The sequence below is a fragment of the Lampetra fluviatilis genome, chromosome 64 (assembly GCF_964198595.1).
Source record: "Lampetra fluviatilis chromosome 64, kcLamFluv1.1, whole genome shotgun sequence".
Taxonomy (NCBI): Eukaryota; Metazoa; Chordata; class Hyperoartia; order Petromyzontiformes; family Petromyzontidae; genus Lampetra; species Lampetra fluviatilis.
This window is the reverse complement of record NC_136338.1, coordinates 2,432,231-2,459,388: the sequence shown is the minus strand read 5'-3', so window position 1 is coordinate 2,459,388 and position 27,158 is coordinate 2,432,231. Positions and strand designations below refer to the sequence as shown.

Genomic DNA, 27,158 nt, shown 5'->3' with positions numbered 1-27,158 from the left:
TCTCTCGGTCACTCTCTCGGTCATTCTCTCGCTCACTCTCTCGCTCACTCCCTCCCTCGCTCACTCTCTCTCGCTCGCTCTCTCGCTCACTCTCTCGGTCACTCTCTCGCTCACTCCCTCGCTCACTCTCTCGGTCACTCTCTCGCTCACTCCCTCGCTCACTCTCTCGCTCACTCTCTCGCTCACTCCCTCCCTCGCTCACTCTCTCGCTCACTCCCTCGCTCACTCCCTCGCTCACTCTCTCGCTCACTCCCTCGCTCACTCTCTCGATCACTCTCTCGGTCACTCCCTCGCTCACTCTCTCGGTCAATCGCTCGCTCACTCTCTCGCTCTCTCTCGTTCTGCACGCAGCCCTTCTCGCAGTCCGACGGCCTCCGACAGATCTCTCTCGCTCGCTCGCTCGCTCTCTTTACCCTGAATTAGCTCCATCCTTATACTGGTAGGAACCTCCTAGTTCCACCAGCCTACAGGGGATTATTGTGTCCGTCCGTCTGTCGTGCATCTAAAAATGGGAGGGGTGGGGCTGGGTGGAGAGGGGAGGGTGGGGAGGGGCTGGGTGGGGCTGGGTGGGGAGGGTGGGGTGGGGCTGGGTGGGGAGGGGCTGGTCACCCCGTGGTGCCCTTATCAAACTCAACGTTTAACCTACTCACGCAGGCTTGTGCCCGCCCTCACAGTCGGGCATATTTGCGGAATACACCACGCCGCCGTTGACCCTGGCCATTGACCGAGCAACCCAACGTTCCTACCAGCTCCCTCCGCAGGAATGTGTAATGAGTGTCGCGCGGTTGTGCGTTCGTGACGACTCAAGTTGAATTCCTATCCTGCCAAAAACTACAAACAATGTATTTTTTCTAACCAGGTAAGGGCCACTGTATGTATGTGGAACTGCACCGTACGTAGCCAATCTTGCTCATCGAAGGTACAGGGGGAGGACAACAAACTATGTGTCTCTGTGTGAGTCTATGGGTCTCTGTGTGAGTCTATGGGTCTCTGTGTGAGTCTATGGGTCTCTGTGTGAGTCTATGGGTCTCTGTGTGAGTCTATGGGTCTCTGTGTGAGTCTATGGGTCTCTGTGTGAGTCTATGGGTCTCGGTGTGAGTCTATGGGTCTCTGTGTGAGTCTATGGGTCTCTGTGTGAGTCTATGGGTCTCTGTGTGAGTCTATGGGTCTCGGTGTGAGTCTATGGGTCTCTGTGTGAGTCTATGGGTCTCGGTGTGAGTCTATGGGTCTCTGTGTGAGTCTGTGGGTCTCTGAGTCTTTGGGTCTTTATGTGAGTCTGTGGATCTCTGTGTGAGTATGTGGGTCTCTGTGTGAGTCCATGGGTCTCTGTGTGAGTCTGTGGGTCTCTGTGTGAGTCTATGGGTCTCTGTTTTAGTCTTTGGGTATTTATGTGAGTCTGTGGATCTCTGTGTGAGTATGTGGGTCTCTACGTGAGTCTATGTCTCTCTGTGTGAATCTATGGGTCTCTGTGTGAGTCTATGGGTCTCTGTGTGAGTCTGTGGATCTCTGTGTGAGTCTATGGGTCTCTACGTGAGTCTATGTCTCTCTGTGTGAATCTATGGGTCTCTGTTTGAGTCTGTGGATCTCTGTGTGAGTCTATGGGTCTCTGTGTGAGTCTATGGGTCTCTGTGTGAATCTATGGGTCTCTGTGTGAGTCTATGGGTCTCTGTGTGAGTCTGTGGATCTCTGTGTGAGTCTATGGGTCTCTGTGTGAGTCTATGGGTCTCTGTGTGAGTCTATGGGTCTCTGTGTGAGTCTATGGGTCTCGGTGTGAGTCTATGGGTCTCTGTGTGAGTCTATGGGTCTCTGTGTGAGTCTATGGGTCTCTGTGTGAGTCTATGGGTCTCGGTGTGAGTCTATGGGTCTCTGTGTGAGTCTATGGGTCTCGGTGTGAGTCTATGGGTCTCTGTGTGAGTCTGTGGGTCTCTGTTTGAGTCTTTGGGTCTTTATGTGAGTCTGTGGATCTCTGTGTGAGTATGTGGGTCTCTGTGTGAGTCCATGGGTCTCTGTGTGAGTCTGTGGGTCTCTGTGTGAGTCTATGGGTCTCTGTTTTAGTCTTTGGGTATTTATGTGAGTCTGTGGATCTCTGTGTGAGTATGTGGGTCTCTGTGTGAGTCTATGGGTCTCTGTGTGAGTCTATGGGTCTCTGTGTGAGTCCATGGGTCTCTGTGTGAGTCTATAGGTATCTATGTGAGTCTATGGGTCTCTACGTGAGTCTATGTCTCTCTGTGTGAATCTATGGGTCTCTGTTTGAGTCTGTGGATCTCTGTGTGAGTCTATGGGTCTCTGTGTGAGTCTATGGGTCTCTGCGTGAGTCTCTGGGTCTCTGTGTGAGTCTATGGGTTTCTGTGTGAGTCTATCGGTCTCTGTGTGAGTCTGTGGGTCTCTCTGTGAGTCTATGGGTCTCTGTGTGAGTCTGTGGGTCTCTGTGAGTCTGTGGGTCTCTGTGTGAGTGTATGGGTCTCTGTGTGAGTCTATGGGTCTTTGTGTGAGTCTATGGGTCTCTGTTTGATAATTTGGGTCTCTGTGTGAGTCTATGGGTCTCTGTGTGAGTATATGGATCTCTGTGTGAGTCTATGGGTCTCTGTGTGAGTCTATGGGTCTCTGTGTGAGTCTGTGGGTCTCTGTATGAGTCTATGGGTCTCTGTGTGAGTCTATGGGTCTCTATATGAGTCTATGGGTCTCTGTGTGAGTCTATGTTTGTTGAACTTCTTTCGCACCGTACGTAGTCAACGCGCTAATCGGAGGTGCGGGGGAAGGAAAACAAACTAAACACAAACCGCAGTTCTAAATAGATGAGTTTCCATGGTGCAGCGTCTATGGCTGTGGTTCCTAACCTCGACTGCAGCCTTGCCATCCCATTGCTTCTCAATTGTTCCAAGTGTTTAATGTCAATAGACACACACTGTATGTTTGATGAAACAAAGCAAGCTCTACGTTCTTGCCCGTGCTTAATTTGCGTTGTCGATGATTTTCCTTCAAAGAAAATCCGTCCACGTGTCGCACGCCCCCCCAGAACGGGCATCTCGCACCCCCAGGAAATGCCAGATGCATCCCAGGATAAGAAGAACCACCGTACTCCTCGGTTCTTGACTTTACCGAATGGCTCTCTGGTTCTTTCGGTAAAGTGACGTATAAAGATTAAATAATAAATTAAATACTAGCATACGACGTTTCGATCGCAAAACAAGCGATCATCATCAGGTACAAATGAAATAGAAACACAAATCTAGTATGCTAAGAAATGTAATGTAATACAACAGAGAGTCGGATAACGTAACGGTCAACACCCTACCTATACACTACTACACTACACACTACACTATACACTACACTACGACACTATACACTACACTACTATACACTACACTACGCACTACTACACTACACTATACACTACAATACACTACTACACTACACTATACACTACTACAACAGAGAGTCGGATAACATAACGGTCAACACTCTACCTGGTTGATTACGTTCTTCCTGAGAATGCTAAATTTGAGAGAGAGAGACAAAACACGGAACCAGAGACATATAGACAGACATATAAGCAGAGACAAATATCACAGAGATACATAGAGAGAGAGAGACACGTACATAGGCACACAGAGAAACCACGCCTCTGTGTCGAGGCCTTAAATAGAGAGAGGGGGCGGAGAGAGAGGGAGGGGTTAGATAAATTAGCATGTCAATGAGTGGCACGGTGAGTGGCACGTGACTTTACCGAAAGAACCAAAGAGTTTGGATTCCTGCAGTCACGAAAGCTTCCAATCAAGATAAGAACCAACCGGTCTAGGCTGTCCAAGGTGCACCGTGCAAGCTGCTCGTGGTGGGGTACAGGAGACGGACTGATGCGGTGCAGGAGGATGTGGACTTGCTGACGACAGGTACCAGCGGTGTCAAGATCGGCCTCTGTGGAAGAGGAGGCTCGTGAAGGACGCTGCTGCTGCTGGGCTAGGGTGGAGAAGCGACGCTCAGAGCACATTGAGACACTTGAAATGCCTCAAGGTGCACCTAGCCTGGCACAACAGCTGTAGCGACGTCACCACCACTTCGTGGCGAACGGCAGCTGTTGTTTGTGTTTGTGGAGTGTTAGGCATGACCACCGTTGACTGCGACGCAGTGTTAATATAGACTGGCGTATGGATTGGCAAACAAGACTGTATATCATGAAATTACACCGCTATTCTTAGTAACGCCATCAGCACCAGCAGAGGCATCCCCCTATAGCGTCATCATCTGTAGCACCGCCACCACCGCCAACATCGGTAAACTACTCAACATTGTTACCACCACCATTATTAATTGCAAAATCGACCACCAACACCACCTATCATCATCATCATCATCATCGCCGCCGCCGCCTAAATTACCATCGTAATCTCTTTGGTTATTTCGGTAAAGAACACGTAGAAAGAAAAAAATATAGTAATAGAGTACGACGTTTCGATTGCAACACAAGCAGCCGTCATCAGGTAGAAAACAAACCCAGTGAACTTAGAAACACAATGCAACCCAGCACAGAAAGTCGGCTAACACAACAGTCAGAACCTTACCTAGTTGATTACGTTCTTCCAAAGATTGCTAAATTTGCGAGAGAGACAAAACACAGACACGGAGATACACAGACACACAAGCAGAGAGAGACACACACAGACACACACAGAGAGAGACACACACAGAGACACAACATAGACACACAGAGACACACAGAGAGAGACACACAACATAGACACACAGACAGACACTTAAGCAGAGAGAGACACACACGCAGAAACACACAGAGAGAGACACACAACATAGACACACAGACAGACACACAAGCAGAGATATACAACACAGAGACACACAGAGAGAGACACACAGACAGACACACAGAGAGAGACACACACAGAGACACACTGAGAGAGACACACAACAGACACATACGTACATTGTATATGTGTTGTGTGTCTCTCTCTGTGTGTCTCTGTGTTGTCTCTCTCTGTGTGTCTCTGTGTGTCTCCCTCTCTCTGCTTGTGTATCTCTCTGTGTGTCTATGTTGTGTGTCGCTCTTTCTCTCTCGGTGTCTCTGTGTGTCTATGTTGTGTCTCTGTGTGTGTCTCTCTCTGTGTGTCTCTGTGTTGTCTCTCTCTGCTTGTGTGTCTGTGTGTCTCCCTGTCTGTGTTTTGTCTCTCTCAAATTTAGCAATCTTTGGAAGAACGCAATCAACTAGGTAAGGTTCTGACTGTTGTGTTAGCCGACTTTCTTTGCTGGGTTGCATTGTGTTTCTAAGTTCACTGGGTTTGTTTTCTACCTGATGACGGCTGCTTGTGTTGCAATCGAAACGTCGTACTCTATTAGTGAATTATTTTCTTTCTACGTGACTTTATCGAAAGAACCAAAGGGCAATTCCTGCAGTCACGAAAGCTTAAAATCAAGTTTTACCATCGTAAATTACCCCCATCAATACTCGTTTGCATCCACAACGGGCATCACAGCGCGGGGCGATGATTACTGTATTTTCCAAAAATTGAGCATCATATTTCTGGCACAGCACAACAATAACCTTACATATTCTTGGTTCTTTCGGTAAAGTCAAATAAAAAAAATAGTAATTTTTATTTAATTTTTTTTATTTCCCTTTTACGTGACTTTACCGAAAGAACCAAGAATATGAATCCCTGCAGTCACGAAAGCTTTAAGTAAAAAAATTACTTTACATTTTAAATGGAAAAATTCGTGATGCCAGCACACATGACCCCTCTCTCTCTTTTGGAAGACCATCACTGGGTCTGGAACATCCACCGTGGTGCACATGGCGCGTCGTGCATATAAGTGACATTGTATATATTTCTCACGGATATTATAACACCGCAGTATTAACCAGGGCGGCCGCGTGGTGCGAACCACGGACCTTTGCAACGAGTGGCGAACGCACTAACGACGCTGGGCCGTGTAAATGCCCCCGTGTGTGTGAACGTAACGAATGCCCCCCCCTTCCCATGTGTGTGAACGTGAATGCCCTCGTATGTGTGAACTTGAAGAATGGCCCCGTACACGTGCGCGCGTGTGTGTGCGTGTGTGCGCGTGTGTGTGTGTGCGCGCGTGTGTGCGCGCGCGTGTGTGTGTGTGCGCGTGTGCGTGTGTGCACGCGTGTGTGTGTGTGCACGCGTGTGTGTGTGTGTGCGCGCGTGTGTGTGCGTGGGCGCGGGCGTGTGTGTGTGTGTGTGTGCGAAGGTGAACTCACCTTTTGCACGCAGGCCATGAGACGACCAGGGGCTTGGAAGCCAGTGCATTCCAACGACCCCCTATCCGAACAGCTCCCTCCAACGACCCTCGATCAACTCCCAGCCCCAGCAACAGCTGAGCGCGTAATAAATAACGGTACATCCGTGGAAGATTCGTGGGAATTCACGGCGTTCTCTTCAGAACAGGCAAACGAGGCACAAGCTCGGTAGCTCGAGACCACGTTCCTTTGCACATTCCGAGGGGAGGGGTGGGGGGTCACGGCCTTGCCCGTGTGACCTCTCTCTCTCTCTCTCTGACCTCTCTACTCATTTGCTATGAAGAGAGGAGGGCCATTGCCTGAAACGTCGCCCACTGTAGACTTGTCTTCGTGCGACACTTCAGACGCAGTGTCGCCGGTGAATTGCGTTGAGGTTTTTGTGGGTTTTTTATTTTTCGTTCGTGTCGTTTGTCCGCGCGAGTGCACTTTGAGAGCGAGAGAGCGAGCGAGCGAGTGATGTGCGTTATCTTCTTGGTTCTTTCGGTAAAGTCACGTAGAAGGGAAGTAATAAAATAATAAAAATAATAATAAAACATAATAAAACAATTCTCACGACGTTTCGGCCACAACGCAAGCAGCCGTCCTCAGGTGAAAACCAGGTCTGTCGAGGCGACAGCGTCTGAATGAAACAGCACACGTGCTTGGAGCGTGTCTATACGCTGGGTTGGAAGGGGGGAAGAAAGGGGGAGCCTTGAAAAAAGAATATGCATATCAAGAGGAATGATGTGCGTTCGCGCCGACCATTTTTTTTTCGTCTGGCCTCTTTGAGTGGCCAGAATTCCCTTTGGAAGGGGACAGCCAGCCGAGTCTTCAAGTCGTCTTTCTATATATCCGGTCCGGCTTTGTCCATTCGCAACAATTGCTGCTGTTATCATCATCATCATTGTTATCATCATCATCACCATCGGCATCATCATTGGTCGTAAAGTTGAATTCAACCCGAAAGTCCATCGCAGTCGCGAACCGACCCAACTTTGCACCTCGCGTCAAAACTCAATGCCAGTTTGGCTCACAAGTAAGCCACTCAAGATCTTGAAGTTGCAGGGTTACTCTTTGGCAGGGTCTCCGTTATTTTATTTTTTTCTCTCTTCCTGCAGCTCCCCCCCCCCCCTCAAAAAAAACCCTTGTGTCCATTCAATTGGATTACAGCAACAACAAACAATGCAGGTGTGTGGACTCTGAGATGATGTCGAGGCGAACCCACACTGAGAGTGGTGGTCGTTGGGTTCAGTCTGTTTGTTTGCGAGGGTCGCGGAAGCCCGCACAACGGAAGTGGTGGTAGCAGCAGTAGTGTGGGCATCCCAGCAAAGTAAAATTAACGGACAAAACTCAGCGCATTCGTCAATAGCAATATGCAGTGCCGCGTGGTAACGTGTATAGCGGGCAACGTTTCGGGCAATGTCCCATTTTTGTGAGCTCTGAAGAAATGGCCATTGACTCAAATACGTCGTCGATTTGATATACATTCCCCCCCATGTTAAAGCCACACACACAGTGTTACTATTGACGAAGGTGCTGACACATTGTTAGCTCTACTATGGGAACCTCATTTGCCAGTAAAAATATGATAATTGGTTTTTTACCCTTCTATCTGGCAACAAAAGGTGTCAGTTTTGTTGCCAGATAGAAGGGTAAAAAACCAATTATCACATTGTTAGCTGTGTCACTGCCAACGCAGCAAAGACGGCGGTGGGCCAACTGCATCGACGAGCGGCGCTTTCAGGACGCATTGCTTCCGCGGCCGTCTGGAACGCTCTCTTCCCTTCCGATACCAGGAAGCCACTTGGAGCTGTGCAATTTTAGATCATCTCGATCAGTGGTTCTAGACCCTTCACTGCAGCATTGCACCCCAATGGTTTGTCAGTCGTTAAAACAGATGCGACAATTTAAATTTTGATTTAAAGCTTTCGTGACTGCAGGGATTCATATTCTTGGTTCTTTCGGTAAAGTCACGTAGAAGGGAAATAATAAAATAATATTAATATAAAAAATAAAAATTCTCACGATGTTTCGACTGATGATGATTGCTTGTGTTGCAGTCGAAACGTCGTGAGAATTAATATTTTTTATATTATTTTATTATTTCCCTTCTACGTGACTTTACCGAAAGAACCAAGAATAAGATGCGACAATGGTAATAGCTGCACAGCGGGTTTGATGAAACGAACTTAAGTTGCTCCTTACGTTGCCCCGTGCTTAATTTATGTTTTCGATGATTTACCTTCTAAATAAAATAAAATTTGGCCACGTCTCGCATTCCCAGAAAGGGCATCTGGCATCCCCAGTGGGTGCGTGATGCACCCCAGGCCAAGAATCACTGCAGTCCAAGATTGACAAACTAATTTCTTGACATACTCTTAGGTGTTTTTTTCGGTAAAGTCACGTAGGTAAAAAATAAAATTAAAATTAAAGTAAGTAATAATATAAATAAAATAAAATTATAAATCACTAAATCAATAAATCAAAGTTGTGATTGATTATTTTATTTTATTTCTATTATTACTTTTATTAATTTGCAGTCACGAAAGCTTCAAATCTAGAATTAATTTCTTGACGACTGCCTTTTTTTTGCTTTCAGTTTGATGCCCTTCGCCCGCACCTCCGAGTATCGATGGTTGGACTACGTACGGCGGTGCGAAAGAACTTCAACATACACACACACAGCAGCAGCACCACCACCAGCACTGAATATTGTGTTCACATAAGTATCGCAAAGTGACAAGCGCATGCGTGACCAGACAGCAGGAGAGGCAGACCACACGGGGTGGAAGTGGCTCACTCCTTCAATGGCCCAGTAAAACAACAACAACAACAACACACTAAAGCACATGCACAAGCATCCCACCCACCACCACCCATCCAGCCCCGCGATATTAATTCAGAGCCAAAGGGTCAAAATCACTCCTCGACAATGGAGGGCGACTTCGTTTTGCTCGCCCGGGCCTCTTCCCTCTCTGTCCGGGCGGAGAGCGGGGCCCCAATGGCCGGTTCATCAGGCCTGTCCTTGAGGCGACAGCCTACGCCTTGCATGATTAGGCCTCTTGTTACAAGGTGGTTTGGACTCTGAGTTGGCACTGCCCTCAGGCCTGTCCTTGAGGCGACAGCCTACGCCTTGCATGAATAGGCCTCCTGCTACAAGGCGGCGGACAATCTGTGTTGGCACTGCCCTCAAGCATGTCCGTGAGGCGACGGCCTCATCTTGTAGGAGTAGGCCTACTCCTCCATCTATAAGGCGGTGGACACTCTGAGTTGGCACTGCCCTCAGGCCTGTCCAGAAGGCCGTCAATGGCCTCATCTTGTAGGAGTAGACCTCCATCTATAACGTGGTGGACAATCTGAGTTGGCACTGCCCTTGTTGTGGTGGCACTTCCCGCAGTAATGTCGTGAGGGTGGCGGCCTGACCTCGTAGGAGGAGGCCTGCTGCTGCTATAACGGCGGTCGACTGTGTGTCGGCACTGTCCTCAGGTGTGTCGCGAGGCGCGGGCTTAACCGGACAGGAAGAGGCCTCCTGCTACAACGCAGTGGAACGCGCTGGGCGTTTTGTGTTGGCACTACCCAAAGATCTGTCGTCAATGAGGTGACGGCCTAACATCCTTCTGCGTTGGACTCTTTTCATTGGCACTGCTCGCAGATCTGCCGTGAGCTAGGCGGCCTAACCCCCTTGCAGGAGGCATCATCTTGCTGTCACGTGGTGAACTCTTTTTATTATTACACGCTTTCTATTAACTCACTCTGTTGTTGTCGTTGTTGTATCCTCAAATCTTGTAACTCAATTTTAACCCGCTTCCCAATGTGGTATCGACTGCAAACTTGGCATACTTTTGTCATACTGATGACAATACTATATTATATAATGAAAAAAATAAAAAATCTATTTTTTAACCATTTTTTTTATATGTTATGTTTTATTGCACGCTTTCTATTAACTCACTGTCTGTTGTTGTTGTATCCTCAAATCTTGTTATTCAATTTTAACACACTTCCCAATGTGGTATCGACTGCAAACTTGGTATACTTATGTCATACTGATGACAATACTATATTCTATCATTCAAAATTAAATATTTTTAAACAATCTTTTTTATGTTATGTTTTGGCTTGGCTCTAATTGTCCACACTCAACTGACGTTGGCTGTAAATCACCACAGTCCCTTACGTTATGGCAAGCTTCGGGGCCACTTCCTGGAGTCGTGGAGTTCTTCCATTACTCGTACGGTACATTTCATTAAAGCGTGTTTTTTAAAAAGTTGTTTTTAATATTACTTCTTGTTCGCACTGCCCAGCAGGTATGCCATGAGGCGCAGGCCTCAACTTGCAGGTTGGGGCCTCATCCTTCTATAACGCGGCGGGGCCATCTGTAACCTCACGCGTTTCTCACGACGATTCGATTCTATCCTTGCGTACGGCAATACAATACTGCATATCCGATCACGGTGGTGATGATCTTGTGCTTTATTTATAGAGCGCCTTGAAGGCGCTTAACATAATTTAACACAGACGGTATATACAAATACACAATTTCGATGGCAGGGACGTGCAGCGGACGAGAAACGGGTGATCAAGATGGAGAGGTTCAATAGGGGTGAGGGTAGGGGAACAGTGGAGGGGGGAAGGAAGAGGTGGAGGAATGGACGGTGGAGAAGAAGTTTGAGGCTTTAAGACAGGAACGTAAGGAGGTTAAGGAAGGGAGGGGGGGTGGGCGGCATAATGTGATGAAGATGAGTGGATGATAGGGGCCGGCCTCATAGCAGCAAACATGCTCAGCTTGGGTTACTCTCGAGGAGCAAATATCGGCCACCCCCACGTGCCCACATCCCTCCCAAGTGCCCTCCACGCATACCACGTGGACAAATCGTTGGTCAATTAATCCCCATGATCCACGTGGCATGGCCAGGCCGTCGCTCAGCAGCGGATTGACACAAATGGCTGTACGAGTGGCTGTCCACGACAAAACGTTTCTCTTTGGGCGAGATCGCGTGAATAGAAATGTGTCGTTAATCCGCCACCACCCGACACAGCCAATTAGGTTTGTAACGTAAACGAAACGTGCCCAATGCGTTACCACTTCCTCGCTTGGGCAATTGCTATCTTGGGCTATTGCATTCTACGAACAAAACGGGCATTTTGTACAAAAGAAGAAGGTAATGAATCTGAACAGTGTCAGTAATGGAGGCCTCGCCTTGTCCACATGAGCAGTAATCACGCGAACTCAAGTCATCCTCGCAGCAGCGAGCGGCCTTTGGCTGAGCCATCGATAAAAGACGGTCACCGCTTGGCACGGCGCTTTCAGATGCGCTTCTGCGTCCATCTGCAATGCTCTTCCGATGTTAGGCAGCCACCGGGAGATATTCTCTTTTAAATCTCGTTTGTTGTCCTTCCCCCGCACCTCTAATTATCATGGTTGGCTACGTACGGTGCGAAAGAAGTTCAACACACACGCACAAAGACTGCCGATTCCCCCGCCGTGGCACTTGCCGCAATAGCTGTCCAACATCAAAACCGAGGAGCTGAGGAATCGGTGGATATCTGAACACACTGCCGCCACCCACGCACGTGCAAAGCATCTTCAGCCCAAACATCTGAAATTATTATCATCAAATATCCCCCCCGCGCGTCGTTCTGTTGATGCCACCGTTCAGGAAATGTATTTCTCAGCTCAAGACAGCGTCTCAGTGCTCCCGACTCGTTGATTTACTCACAGCTTGATGCACGGAATGGGAATTATACCTCCGATTCTTGCTGTTGTTTCCTTTGCGTTTCATTCGATGAGCGATCATGCGGGTCTTTTAAGTCGACCGTCAATCCTTTTGGCGCGCTCCATCTGCATTACCGCCAGCGAGTCGTTTAAGTTCACGATTGTGCTCAAATTTTCGTTGTCAGCTTAATTTAAAAACTGTTGATACATGCATAGCAGCCCTAAGAAACCTGCCCACGTAGTTCTCAAGGATATATCTTCATTGTGAACCCAAGTCGTTAGCGGGTACAAATAAAAAAAATCTGAAAAAAATGTCTGTGAGCACAAGCTTGCATGCTTATATAGAAAAAAATTCAGATCTAAAATATTGACAAATTTGGACTCATTAGAGCCATAAGAACTGTGAGTAGGATGTATGTGAATACCATTGGTTTGGTTGATCGAACTGCGAATAATACAATAATCCACGATTACAGCAGCTTCTTTTGTGCCTCCTGGCTTTGCAGTTTTAACTCGGAACTAACGTTTTCGATGATCGCCCTTTGCTCATTACAGATAACTTCTCGCATGGCGCTGCATCTTCGTGTCCACAGTCTCGCTCGAGTCTATTTTTACGCGCCGAGCACATCGTCGGCGCCGTCTACCGCACGTGCGAAACCTCCTCTGCGCCGATGATGTGACTTGGCGGGCACTAGGCAATGAGTCCTAGCCCCGTCCGCTCAGAAAGGTTATTGGGGACTTGTCCAGAATCCACCTCCTTGAGGATTGCCACCACGTCAGCCCCGTCGCCCCTGCCGCTCTGCGGGTTGACCTCCGTGGACATTTGCTTGAGAACTTCTTCATCGCCTCCGCCTCCTCCTCCACCTCCTCCGTCGTCATTGGTGTTGAGGCTGGACACGTGCGAGTACTGAGCCTGGTCCTCGCTGTCCATCTCGCGGTGGTAGAAGTAGTTGAAGTTGGAGACGATCACGGGCACGGGCAGCGCGATGGTGAGCACGCCCGCGATGGCGCACAGCGAGCCCACGATCTTCCCCCCGACGGTCTTGGGCCACATGTCGCCGTATCCCACCGTGGTCATCGTGACGACGGCCCACCAGAACGCGTGCGGGATGCTCGTGAAATCCGTTTCGGACTCGTCCGACTCGGCGAAGTAGACGGCGCTCGAGAAGAGGATGACTCCGATGAAGAGGAAGAAGATGAGGAGGCCGAGCTCGCGCATGGAGGCGCTCAGGGTCTGGCCCAGGATCTGCAGCCCCTTGGAGTGTCGCGACAGCTTGAAGATCCTGAAGACGCGCACGAGGCGGACTACCCTGAAGATCGCGAGCGACATCGTCTGCTGCCCGTTGCCCTCCTGCTCCGCCAACTCGGTGCCCAGGGTGATGAAGTAGGGCATGATGGCCACGATGTCGATGATGTTCATGATGTCCTTAAAGAAGGCCGGCTTGCTGGGACTTGCGAGAAAGCGCACCGTGAGCTCGAAGCTGAACCACACGATGCAGACGGTCTCGATGATGAAGAAGGGGTCCGCGAACGAGCTGCCCGAGGCCTCGTCCTCCGCCTCAGTGCCGTTGACGAATGGCACGGCGAGCGAGGCGTTCTCCCTCTCCTCTCGGAACATGGGCAGCGTCTCGACGCAGAAGATGATGATGGAGACGACGATGACGAGCACCGACACGATGGCGATGACGCGCGCCGCGCCAGAACTCTCGGGGTACTCGAACAGGAGCCACACGTGGCGCTGGAACTCGTTCGCCGGCATCGGCCTCTCCTCCTCCTTCGCGTAGCCCTCGTCCTCCCGGTAGCGCACCATCGCCTCGTCGCCCAGCTCGTAGAACTTGATCTCCTCGGCGAAGATGTCGAAGGGAACGCTCGCCGGCCGCCGCAGCCTGCCGCCCGACTGGTAGTAGTAGAGGATGGCATCGAAGCTGGGTCGGTTGCGATCGAAGAAGTACTCGTTGCGCAGCGGGTCGTAGTAGTGCGACCGCCGCTCCGCGTCGCCCAGCAGCGTGTCGGGGAACTGCGCCAGCGTGCCCAGCTGCGTCTCGAAGCGCAGCCCGGACACGTTGAACACCACTCGCTCCACGTCATCGTGCTGCTCGCCCGGTCCCTCTCCCGCCCCCCGTCCGCACGCCTCCGCGTCGCCGAGTAGCGCCTCCGTGTCCTCTTCGACGAGAACGCCGATGATACCCTTGGGCGGTAGAGATCCGGACCCCTCCGCCCGAATGCCCGTGGACCCGGTCGATTCCAGGCTTTCTTTCCTCTGCTTTCTCCTGCCTGCGCCCGTCCGCCTCTTCCGTTTCTCGTTGCCGTCGTCCCTTTTGTCTTCACCGTCGTCGTCGTCGCCGTCGCTGCTGCCGCTGCTGCTGCGGCTGCTGCTGGACGCAGGGGACGGGGCGGCGAGGGCGGACGCGGCGGCGACGCGCTGGTCCTTGAGGCCGGTCATGCGGGCCGTGCCGACGAAAAGGGCCTGTGCGGTGCGCGGGAGGTGGTGGTGGTGGTGGCGATGTCCATGAGATCCGGAGACGGCCGATTCCATCCTGGATCGATAACGGCGGCGGCGGCGGCGACGACGGCCGACGACGAACTCTCCTGCCTCGCGCAAGTTGATTTTGGGACGCGAAATTGAAATTGAAAGACGTGTCGATGATGAACGAAGCACGGCGGCAAGGAGGCGTTGACTGCAATCTCACCGTCTGCTCCCGATCAAAGCGTCGAGAGCACTCTGGGCACACTGAGACTCACACGGTAGCGGCTGACTTAACACCCCGAGTTCGGTCCAACAGCACACACGTGTACCAGCGTCTCATTTACATCCATTCGGGTTTCTCAAAAAGGCTCGGTGGGGGTGCACTTATTTATTCCTCGTCCCCCCCCACCCACCCACCACCCTTCCACTTGTGAAAACAAAAATCCGCGAAAAAGACGGCAACACGCCGCTTCTCCGCTTCTCTCGCAAACAAGGCCGTGTAGCCCCTTGGCACGCGAGCGCCCTGTCGTCTACAAGCCGTGTCTTCGTGTGTGTGTGTGTGTCCCCGCAACCACCGATCTCATCGCAGGCAGAAACGAACATGATACAGAGAGAGGGGAGAGGGAGAGAGGAGGGGAGGGGGGGACGGAGAAGGTAGGCAGGCATGCGTTCATTAAAAATAACCCTGGCATCAATGACCGTGTTCATCCAGTGCCACAAGGAAAAGTAAGACGACTGGCACGAACCAGAAGCCAGAGGGGTGTTCTTGCAACCCTGAGCCTCCTGCTTACAAAAATATAGCGTGGAATGTATCAGGGTTTCCACATGCAGGGGGGTTGGGGGTGGCTGGGGGGGGGGGGAGTCAGTGGAATTCGTGTAGCTCTCCCTGACGAAGCTCAAAGCATTGCAAGCGAAACGTCGGCGCGGGTTTTTTGACGGCGAAGTCTGGAAGGCGTCCGCGGAGTGGAGCCGCAGCTGAATCATTCCATCCGAGAGAGAGAGTGTTTGCTCGACTAGAAACCAAAAACTAGATTTCACGTTGCCAGGTAAGGCACCAACCACCGAGCTATATGCCGCTCTCTCTCTCTCTTTCAGAGAAGCGACCCGGACACGGATGGTAGCCCGACGAAGTGGCAAATCGCGTGGCATTTAAAGGCAGCGGACAAAATCCTCTTAAACGCGTGGTGACGTCGGTTCTAAATGTGGAAGGGAAAAACCGGAGGACCCGGAGAAAAATCCACGTGACCACAGTGAGAGAGAGAGACACCGCAAGCTCCAAATATACAGCAGCAAGCGTCAGGGTCGGGGATCGAACCCACGGCCTCCTGCAGACCAGGCGAGGTAGTTAACATCTCCAAGCCACCGTGATGATGATGAGAGACGCAAACTCCAAATATACAGCAGCAGGCGTCAGGGTCGGGGATCGAACCCACGGCCTCTTGTATACCAGGCGAGGTAGTTAACGTCTCATAGCCACCGTGATGATGATGAGAGACGCAAACTCCAAATATACAGCAGCAGGCGTCAGGGTCGGGGATCAAAACCACGACCTACTGCATACCAGGCGAGGTAGTTAACATCTCGTAGCCACCGTGATGATGATGAGAGACGCAAACTCCAAATATACAGCAGCAGGCGTCAGGGTCGGGATCGAACCCACGACCTCCTGTACACCAGGCGAGGTTGTCAACATCTCCTAGCCACCGTGATGATGATAAGAGACGCAAACTCAAAATATACAGCAGCAGGCGTCAGGGTCGGGATCGAACCCACGACCTCCTGTACACCAGGCGATGTAGTTAACATCTCCTAGCCACTGTGATGATGATGAGACACGCAAACTCCAAATATACAGCAGCAAGCGTCAGGGTCGGGGATCGAACCCACGACCTCTTGTATACCAGGCGAGGTAGTTAACATCTCATAGCCACCGTGATGATGATGAGAGACGCAAACTCCAAATATACAGCAGCAGGCGTCAGGGTCGGGGATCGAACCCACGACCTCCTGTGTACCAGGCGAGGTAGTTAACATCTCCTAGCCACCGTGATGATGATGAGAGACGCAACTCCAAATATACAGCAGCAGGCGTCAGGGTCGGGGATCGAACCCATGGCCTCCTGTCGACCAGGCGAGGTAGTTAACATCTCCTAGCCACCGTGATGATGATGAGACACGCAAACTCCAAATATACAGCAGCAGGCGTCAGGGTCGGGGATCGAACCCACGACCTCCTGTATACCAGGCGAGGTAGTTAACATCTCCTAGCCACCGTGATGATGATGAGAGACGCAACTCCAAATATACATCAGCAGGCGTCAGGGTCGGGGATCGAACCCACGACCTCCTGTACACCAGGCGAGGTAGTCAACATCTCATAGCCACCGTGATGATGATGATGAGACACGCAAACTCCAAATATACAGCAGCAGGCATCAGGGTCAGGGATCGAACCCACGACCTCTTGTACACCAGGCGAGGGAGTTAACATCTCCTAGCCACCGTGATGATGATGAGAGACGCAAACTCCAAATATACAGCAGCAGGCGTCAGGGTCGGGGATCGAACCCACGACCTCCTGTACACCAGGCGAGGTAGTTAACATCTCCTAGCCACCGTGATGATGATGAGAGACGCAAACTCCAAATATACAGCAGCAGGCGTCAGGGTCGGGATCGAACCCACGACCTCCTGTATACCAGGCGAGGTAGTTAACATCTCCTAGCCACCGTGATGATGATGAGAGACGCAAACTCCAAATATACAGCAGCAGGCGTCAGGGTCGGGGATCGAACCCACGACTTCCTGTATACCAGGCGAGGTAGTTAACATCTCCTAGCCACCGTGATGATGATGAGAGACGCAAACTCCAAATATACAGCAGCAGGCGTCAGGGTCGGGATCGAACCCACGACCTCCTGTATACCAGGCGAGGTAGTTAACATCTCCTAGCCACCGTGATGATGATGAGAGACGCAAACTCCAAATATACAGCAGCAGGCGTCAGGGTCGGGGATCGAACCCACGACCTCCTGTACACCAGGCGAGGTAGTTAACATCTCATAGCCACCGTGATGATGATGATGAGACACGCAAACTCCAAATATACAGCAGCAGGCGTCAGGGTCGGGGATCGAACCCACGACCTCCTGTACACCAGGCGAGGTAGTTAACATCTCCTAGCCACCGTGATGATGATGAGAGACGCAAACTCCAAATATACAGCAGCAGGCGTCAGGGTCGGGATCGAACCCACGACCTCCTGTACACCAGGCGAGGTAGTTAACATCTCATAGCCACCGTGATGATGATGATGAGACACGCAAACTCCAAATATACAGCAGCAGGCGTCAGGGTCGGGGATCGAACCCACGACCTCCTGTACACCAGGCGAGGTAGTTAACATCTCCTAGCCACCGTGATGATGATGAGAGACGCAAACTCCAAATATACAGCAGCAGGCGTCAGGGTCGGGATCGAACCCACGATCTCCTCTATACCAGGCGAGGTAGTTAACGTCTCATAGCCACCGTGATGCCCAAGGGAGGAGGTGGAGCGGGGGGGGGGTACATATACCGCTCACCCTAACCGGATGAGTGGGATATACTTCTCAGTGGGATACTTATCCCATAATCCGAACCGGGTGAGTGGGATCAATATCCCGTTCATCATCACTGGATGAGAAGCAGGCAGAATAGTCCCCGCCAACTGTGTTTAATAATGATGTACGTTCTTTTTTAAGGGCTACTTGTTGTTGACGAGTGTGCTTGTGCATTGCCTGCCAATGCTGCAGCATCAACAAATAATTTATTCAAGCAGATGGATTATTTGATGATGATTCTAGTATATTTAGGATTCGTCGCTTTGCTAATTTTGATTCATATGTAGTTTTTTTCTGACTTTATGTGAACGAAAATACACAAATTCGCCAGTTTTCTCATTGAAAATAGGAGAATTTCTAAATATCACTGTCCAGGTCACAAAAGCAAAGTTTGTGGGGAATAAAAGCCGTTCTTTTCAGGCATAAGCAATTAGGAAATAACACTTACTATCCAGGAACAAACAAAAATAAAAAGTTGGTTACACAGTGTCATGATGCATTGGCAGTGGTGCACGTTTAACAAAACAACCAATTAACAGCTTTGTCATTAACACCGCGGCCTTAAAATAAATCATATCGTAGGTGATGTTTGGGGCATTCTTCATAGCGCATGCATGATGCAAGAACAACGAAACAAACCCCCGTTTTAGAGCATCTTTAGCGCAATAACTCAACGGCAGGAATGGAGTTCCCCACCAAACGTTGAACCCCTTCGGTGCCGCTCCTCCAGTGGGCATCGCTTCTCAAGAGCGTCCGTGAGGGCATTTAGGCACTCGCCCTCCCTCCCTTTGCCTTATCCTGCAGAGGCGTCGGCCAAGGGAGCGAGGTTTGTTGCGATGTTGATTTGAAGCTTTCGTGACTGCAGGCATCCATACTCTTTGGTTCTTTCGGTAAAGACGGTCGCTTGTGTCGCGATCGAAACGTCGTGATCTCTTCATTTCCTATCTACCTGACTTTACCGAAAGAACCAAAGAGTAAGGTTTGTTACAGTTTATTGAAACGATTTATTGAAACGATTTATTGAAACGATTTATTGAAACGTGCGGTTTAAGACGGGTTTCCATTGCGCTGAAATCCGCCGCGTGTGCTTTGTGCTGGTGTCTAAACCCCCAAATTCATATCCCCCGCGGTGCTGTGGGAGCTGAATGGTCTCGCTCAATATTAATAATAATAAAGTACTTTTGGGGAGGGAAAAAAAGACCCCACCGGCGAAGAATGTTAATGCTACCCCCATCCGCTCCCTTTGATGCTGCTAATCCTACATAATGATCGGGCATAATATGACTTTGAAACTCCTCCTACGCATTTCCCATAAATATGCTAAATTCCTCTTGATATGCAAATTATTTTGTCAAGGCGCTCTTCTTCCACCCCTCCAACCCAGCTTAAATATACGCACCAAGCTTGGTGGTGTTTCATTCTTCACCTGAGGACGGCTGCTTGCGTTGTGGCCGAAACGTCGTGAGAATTATTTTATTATAAAAATCAAACATGATAAAATAAATGTTTTATTTTAATTATTTTATTACTTCCCTTCTACGTGACTTTACCGAAAGAACCAAGAAGATGAATCCCTGCAGTCACGAAAGCTTTAAATCGAAATTTAAACCCCACCGGCGGTTTTACGAAGCCGCGTTTACTGTGAGCCTCGGTAGCTACACTGCGCCGATGAGTCCTAAGCACGACGAAACCTGTCCACAGTTGTCGTTCGGTCAGTGTTGGTGCTCAAACTCAATGTGACGGTGACCCCGAGACCAGGGGTTGGGGGGGGGAGATCACGCTCAGGTTGCGAGGACTCTGCTGCCTGCTTCTCATCCGGTTAGGATGAACTGGACATGTATCCCACTCACCGCGGGAACGCTCGCAAAGCCGTGCGCGTTTATCATCCGAGGGAACACATAACACTGGTCAACACACTTTTTTTTCTGGCATAAGGTATTCCAACGGGTTTAAGGTGCTGATTCCAAATCTGGCATCAGTTTTTGTCTATCACATCAGGTTTTTGAGATATCAAATATTGCATTTTCAATAAAAACTGCGGAAGAAAAATATTAAATGAATGTGGATATCTACATAAAATGATATTATAAACACACTATCCTAAAAATACAGCACCGTATTTTAACACTAAAGCAGTCGCTGACTCGCAACTACTTGCAATCATAAGTGACAGAGTTATTTTCTGGTAAAATCAATGGAAATGGGGTATGCCGATAGCATAAAATGAGATGTGATAGAGCAAATCTGAGATCAGATTTGGAATCAGCACCCTGAAATTAGTCTAAAACAGCTGCAAAAGTCCAGGGCAGAAAAAAATGTTTTTTTGTTGTTGTTGACCAGTGTTATTGACGGGTAGAGCTGCAAGTTTGATCGCTGAGCCGGACACTTTAGAACTGTAGCATCAACAATCTTAATTTTGGAGCTTTCGTGACTGCAGGAATTATTCTTTGGTTCTTTCGGTAAAGTCACGTATAAAGATAAAATAATAAATTAAATAATAGCATACTACTGTCTATAGTTTTCTGGTTAGATTTTTGTTGCTATTTCTTTTATACCTGATGATGATTGCTTGTGTTGCAATCGAAACGTCGTAGTATGCTATTATTTAATTTATTATTTTATCTTTGTAGCAACAACAACAAAACATCGATCGGCTTTTGGTGTATTTGGAGTTACCGTTGTTCTCCGGGACTCTTTAGGGTGCTCCGGTAAGTTAGACGAATCGCCAAAATCCGCGTGGCCGGTGTCAATGTGGTTCACACAAACTCTGGTCTCACAAAGACAAAGATCCCCTGCACCGCATAGCCTCAACCGACTGTTGGGGCGAGTGCCGTTCGCGAGTAGCATCTTCGTGAAGGCCGGCACGGCACACGAGTGTGTGGTGTGGACCAACACCACCCCCGGCCGCCTTTGTCTCCCCCAGTTGAGATTTTTACACACCGCCGCGCCAGGTACCCATTGAGGTGGTGGGGTGGTGGGGAGTGTGTCTTACAATCTGGAGAACGCGGCAAAGTCAAATGACATTCACAAGACAGAATCGTAATGTTTATTTATGGTGGAGAAAAGCCGATGAGCTGTGAAGATGTTTTTCCGCAGACGCCGTTGAAACATCCTTCAGGACTTTCGATTTTAAAGCTTTCGTGACTGCAGGGATTCATCTTCTTGGTTCTTTCGGTAAAGTCAGACTCTGTCTTCTCGACAGACCTGATCTCCACCTGAGGACGGCTGCTTGCGTTGTGGCCGAAACGTCGTGAGAATTATTTATTATGTTTTATTTTTATTATTTTATTATTTCCATTCTACGTGACTTTACCGAAAGAACCAAGAAGATGATCCTTCAGGACGTCAGCGCGATTTCGAAACGCTCAATGCGCTACTTAAGATCGGTTGTCTTCCAGAAAATATAAACGCATGAAAACCAAAAAGAAGCGAGTACCGTATCTTTGTATTTTTTTTTTATCTCTTTCAAACAATAATTTAAATTAAAGTGCTACACTTTTTAAACGAAAACCAAAATCAAAAAAGTTATTCGAAACTTTTTTTTTTCAACAGCATAACATCACAGGCAAATCTCGGTTCTTTTTATATTCGCGAGCCAAACTAATGGCCAGCAGAAGTTTAGTTTCTTTTGTCAAGAAGGACCAAAACCCCCTTTCGCACAGGTGACAAGAGCAGGAATACACGTGTGGTGCATCGTTAGCACGAACATCAAGAGCATTGACATGTGAATTGTTAATTATCATCATCATCATCATCACTTATACTTGTTTTATTATTACAGATTTTAATTTAGTGTTTCTTGGTAAACCGTGTGCTTTACCAACGGCACTTTTTACGACTAATGTTGCACTTTTTTAATTCCTTAACTCAAAACTTTTAAAATATTTATTTTAGATTTGAAATTACATAATTTCCTAACTTCATTCTCTAATTCATTCATTTGTATTCATCGTTTACCTTTTCTCTGTTACGTCCGTCACGGAAAACGGTGTTGCGCGTGCGTGTTTTTTTTCTAATTTATGAAACCCGACTTAAAGGAGGCCTCTTTTAGCTCCCAGGGCACTTCACAATAAACTGAATCGACCCATCACGGCGAGCCAGGCAGGCCCAGCTGTAGCCGCTGGGCAGTCGGGACAGCCTGCCGGCTGGCCACGGAACATTCGTGGGCCACGAGGGTGGGTGCCCAAGGTGAAAAAAAAAAAAATCCTGCCCAGTGGCAACGTTTAACACGTAGGAGACTTTCGCGATCAATATCATCCATAATGCAGTTTTTTTTTTTTGGGGGGGGGGGGGGGCGGTTAGATCGCGTAAATGTAAATGTGTGTCGTGAAATCCGCCACCACCCAACGCGGACAATTCGTAAGGTTTGTCACGTGGACAACACGTGGTCAATTCGTTACTAGTGCACCAGCGTGGTTGGTGAAGAGTAAACCCACACACCGGCAAGAGATGTCCATTGTAATGTATATACATCATAGCTACCCTTCTATTTAAGAACCAAACGGGATGGATTTCTCCACAAATCTGTCTGCCGCCTGATGATGCCGGTTGTAATTACTGGTGAAACGTCGTACTCGGATGGTGAGTGTCGTGGGTTTTTATCTCCAACACACAACCGGTTAGTGCTGTACGAGTAACGAATTGGCCACGTTCTGTTTACGTGACAAACCCTTTACTAATTCTAGATTTGAAGCTTTCGTGACTGCAAGGATTCATATTCTTAGGTTTTTTCGGTAAAGTCACGTAGGTAAAAAATTAAAATTAATAAAAGTAAAATAAAAAATAAAATAAAAATCACGACGTTTCGGAGGCAACACAAGCTTCCGTCTTCAGGTGGAACCGTCACAGCACGATAGCTGTATCAAGTGAGGATTTTTATTTTATTTGTATTTTACTTTTATAAATTTAAAATTTTTACCTACGTGACTTTACCGAAAAAACCTAAGAATATGAACCCTTACTAATTGGCTGTGTCGGTTGGTGGCGAGTTTCACGACACATTCGTATTTACGCGATCTCACCCCAAAACAACCTCTTATGGCACCAGTGTGTGTGGTCATCGACAGCAGTGGCTCTGATGGGGCCCATGCTGTCGATGCCTGCACACACTGGTGCCGTTACTTCCTTTTGCCAAGTCCGTCACGTCGTGAGACTGTAATAAGTAACATTAAAAAAAAAAACTTTTTAAAAACACGCTTTAATGAAATTATGCTGGATGTAATTACCAGCGAAACGTCGTACTAATTTTTTTTATGTTGTGGTTTCACGCCCCAACACACCGGTGGGCTAAAGTAGTGAACTATTTTGTCTTTTGTCAACGTGACACTTTTTACTGATTGGCCGTGTCGGGTGGTGGAGGGTTACGACACATTTAGAAATAACGTGATCTAACCCAAAAACGTTGATTATGAATAATATTTCGATTTAAAGCTTTCGTGACTGCAGGGATTCATCTTCTTGGTTCTTTCGGTAAAGTCACGTAGAAGGGAAATAATAAAATAATAAAAATAAAACATAATAAAATAATTCTCACGACGTTTCGGCCACAACGCAAGCAGCCGTCCTCAGGTGAAGACCAGGTCTGTCGGGGAGACAGCTTGCGTTGTGGCCGAAACGTCGTGAGAATTATTTTATTATGTTTTATTTTTATTATTTTATTATTTCCCTTCTACGTGATTTTACCGAAAGAACCAAGAAGATGAATAATATTGGTCGCGAAAGCCTACGTGTTCAACTGGTTCTTCTCTGCTCTGCCAAGAAAGTGTGGTGGGGGGGGGTTGGTGGGGGCAGGAGGCAGTGGGCAGGATTCGATTCACGGAGCCACGCGATATATTAATTGTCAGCATCAGATGCACGAGATATTAATACGGAGCCTGACGTCAAATCACGCCGCGGATTAAGTGCGAGATATCGTCTCCCCCGCTGCGCTGGCTTGCAACAGCCGACTAAATTTGGACGCACGTTTCCACAGTCGTGCCTGCCTTCTCTGTTTTATCACCGATCGGGGGAGGGGGAGCCCCCCTTTCTTCCTCATGACCCCCACGCCTTCAGCATGTGATCGGTGTCATCGGACGCGCTCGGTGAATCTGGCCACGGGCCACGAGAAGTTGTGCCAAATAAGCGAAACGATTTCTTTTTTTTTACGCTACCGGGCGAGGGCTTACCGAGCTCTGTGAAGCTCTTTTTGTTGTATTCTTTGGTTCTTTCGGTAAAGTCACGTAGAAGGGAAATAATAAAATAATATAAATATTAAACAATATTATTTCCCTTCTACGTGACTTTACCGAAAGAAACAAGAAGATGAATCCCTGCAGTCACGAAAGCTATAAATAAAATAAAAACTTCGATTTAAAGCTTTCGTGACTGCAGGGATTCATCTTCTTGGTTCTTTCGGTAAAGTCACGTAGAAGGGAAGTAATAAAATAATAAAAATAAAACATAATAAAATTATGTTATTATGTTTATTTTATTTTTATTTTATTTTATTACTTCCCTTCTACGTGACTTTACCGAAAGAACCAAGAAGAAAAATAAAAACAATTTTTTTATGTTGCAGAAATGACCTGGCACCACACACTGATGGCTCGACGAAGTGGCTTATCATCATCACGTGGAAACCTAGAGCGGCCAAATACTGTTCAACGTGTGTTTCTGAATGCGGCGGGGAGGAACTGGATGGCCCGGAGAAAACAAATCAACGCAACCACGGGGAGAAAAATCATGCAAACTCCAAATATACAGCAGCAGGGGGGGGATCGAACCCACGACCTTATGTATACCAGGCGAGGTAGTTAACATCTCCTAGCCACCGTGATGATGATGAGAGACGCAAACTCCAAATACACAGCAGCAGGCGTCAGGGTCGGGATCAAACCCACGACCTCCTGTGTACCAGGCGAGGTAGTCAACATCTCGCCCGTGTGGCGCCCCAGGTTTTGCTTTCTGCGTTGCTGGCGCTGCAGCCTCGAGTCAACACTGGACTTTGGACTCGTTCCCGACACCAGTCTTGCCAGAGACGACGATAGCGATGCACCCGTTATTACCCCTCTCTCTCTCTCGTGTCGTCTGTTACAGCGTCCTTAAGGTAGAGAAGTCATCAAACTCATCGTCGTCACCATCATCATCACCACCTTTTTCAACGGGTTAACTTAACTTGTAATCAAAAGTTTCGTCTACTTCCTGTTGTCAAAATCAATTCAAAATTATGCACACGTACTCAGATCCGGTGACAATGCGTGCATGTATCAAAATCGGCATCAATTAATCAATAATATTGATTATATTGAGACTAGGCTCTAAGGATAGCTGTCTCGGGTGTGGACCAATCAACTTCAAGGACAGTGCATACATTATCAGAGTTATGTCTTTTGTTTGCATTATGACTGCAGGTATTGTGGTCTATGCAAACATGACTCCTTGTAAAAAAGGTGTCAGTTTTGTTGCCAGATAGAAGGGTAAAAAAATAATTATTATATTTATGTATTTTATATTTAGTTTTTTCACATCGGTTTATTGTATGGAAGTAGGGTAGTTGCAGTTTTTTAGCGTCAATATGTTAAATTCCACCGTTGATATGTAAACTCCTTTGTCAAGGCACTCTGCTCCTCCCACCCAGCTTAAATATACGCTGCTAAGCTTAGCGGTGTTCATTACGATGCAGTTTTTTTCAGACAACTCTGTTCTTCACCTGAGGACGGCTGCTTGTGTTGTGGCCGAAACGTCGTGAGAATTTTATTTGATTGTTTAATTTTTTATTATTTTATTATTTACCTTCTACGTGACTTTACCGAAAGATCCAAGAAGATGAATCAATTAATTTGCTACTTTAAAGCAATTTACATTTTGTATGGACGCCTTATTATTGATATATATATTTGTGTGTAGGTCAAAAACGCTGCGGTCCCAAAACTCTCCAATCACCTCGCCCAAGAACCAGGCGCCACGTGTCTCAGGCGCGTCAGTCGTGATTAAAACCGTTGTTTTTAAAAACAACTTTTTTAAAGGAGTTTTTTTCTGTGCCTTTCAATGCAGCACTGACGCCAGCAATACCAAGTTAAGCGGCAGGCTGCTGGGGACACCTTCTTGTCTTGCCGAGGGGCAGTAATACGATTTTTCAAGTATCTTTCACAGGCCACGCGTTAACGGACGCCCTTTGACCCCCACTGCCGCTGCACATTTGCGGCAGCGGCAGTGGCGGCGTTAAACCCACACCGACTTTTAAGACGCGTATTTCAGGCCCCCATCTCCTCTGTCGCCTGGCTTTATGAGCCTTTATGAGCCAGGCGACAGAGAGAAGATGGGGAGTTGGTGTGAGGGCCGCCGGGCCCCTTACGCCCGTGAAATATTACACGCAGTCAAGAAAAAACGCATCATCATCACCACCACCACCACCACCATTATTATCATACAATTTTCACGCGAGAAATAACGGGGGCTCCTCGCCGTTTGCCGCGCGCCAATGCGACGCGCCCATGATGGCCGTGGGCCGCGTGAAATGAAGACGCGGGCCAGTGATGGCCCACGAGCCGTGCGTAGGCCAACCCGGGCCCTCGCATAGGCCCGACTTTGCGCGACTTAAATTGTCGCCACGCGGCGCGGGGAATCCGGGCCGCGGTACTCGCCGCAAGTCACGGACGCGCGACAATCCTGGTGCCAGGCCACGTGGGGCTGGAGTAGGGTTGACACCTCTCGGGCCGCAAGGAAACTAGAACAAATCGTCGGCAGGAGAGGAGGAGGAGGAGGAATGTTTGACGGTGCAGCCAAGGCGAGATGTCATCTCCCTCGCCTGGTATGCAGGAGGTCGCGGGTTTGATCCCGAGCCCAGCGGTCGCGTGGCTTTTTCTCCGGGCCACTCCGGTTTTGCCCCTCCGCATTTAGAATGGGCAACCCACGCGTTTCGGGGAAGTTGGCCGCTGCTATGAATTTCCACGCGATAAGCCACTCCGCTGAGCTTTCATTTGCGGCCGGGTCACTTCTAAAAAAAGAAGCTGCATTGCTCATTGGGGCCTTGCCTGGTAAAATAGAAAAAATTGACGAGCGAATACGTATTCCTGCCATGATGCCGTGACGTCTATTCCACATGGGAGGAGGCCTTTGCGTGCCGTGATCCACGTCTGAGAAA

The 27,158-nt window shown here is 48.6% G+C and overlaps 1 protein-coding gene across 1 annotated transcript; it reads right to left on the bottom strand.

The window, feature by feature from the left end:
• Positions 1–12,660: 12,660 nt before the first annotated feature.
• LOC144951899 (potassium voltage-gated channel subfamily A member 1-like) lies at positions 12,661–14,268 on the bottom strand (the record flags this gene model as incomplete). The annotated part of the gene is made up of 1 exon (XM_078882244.1): positions 12,661–14,268. A coding segment is annotated over one exon (1,608 nt), but the record flags the coding sequence as incomplete, so codon positions are not given.
• Positions 14,269–27,158: the final 12,890 nt, after the last annotated feature.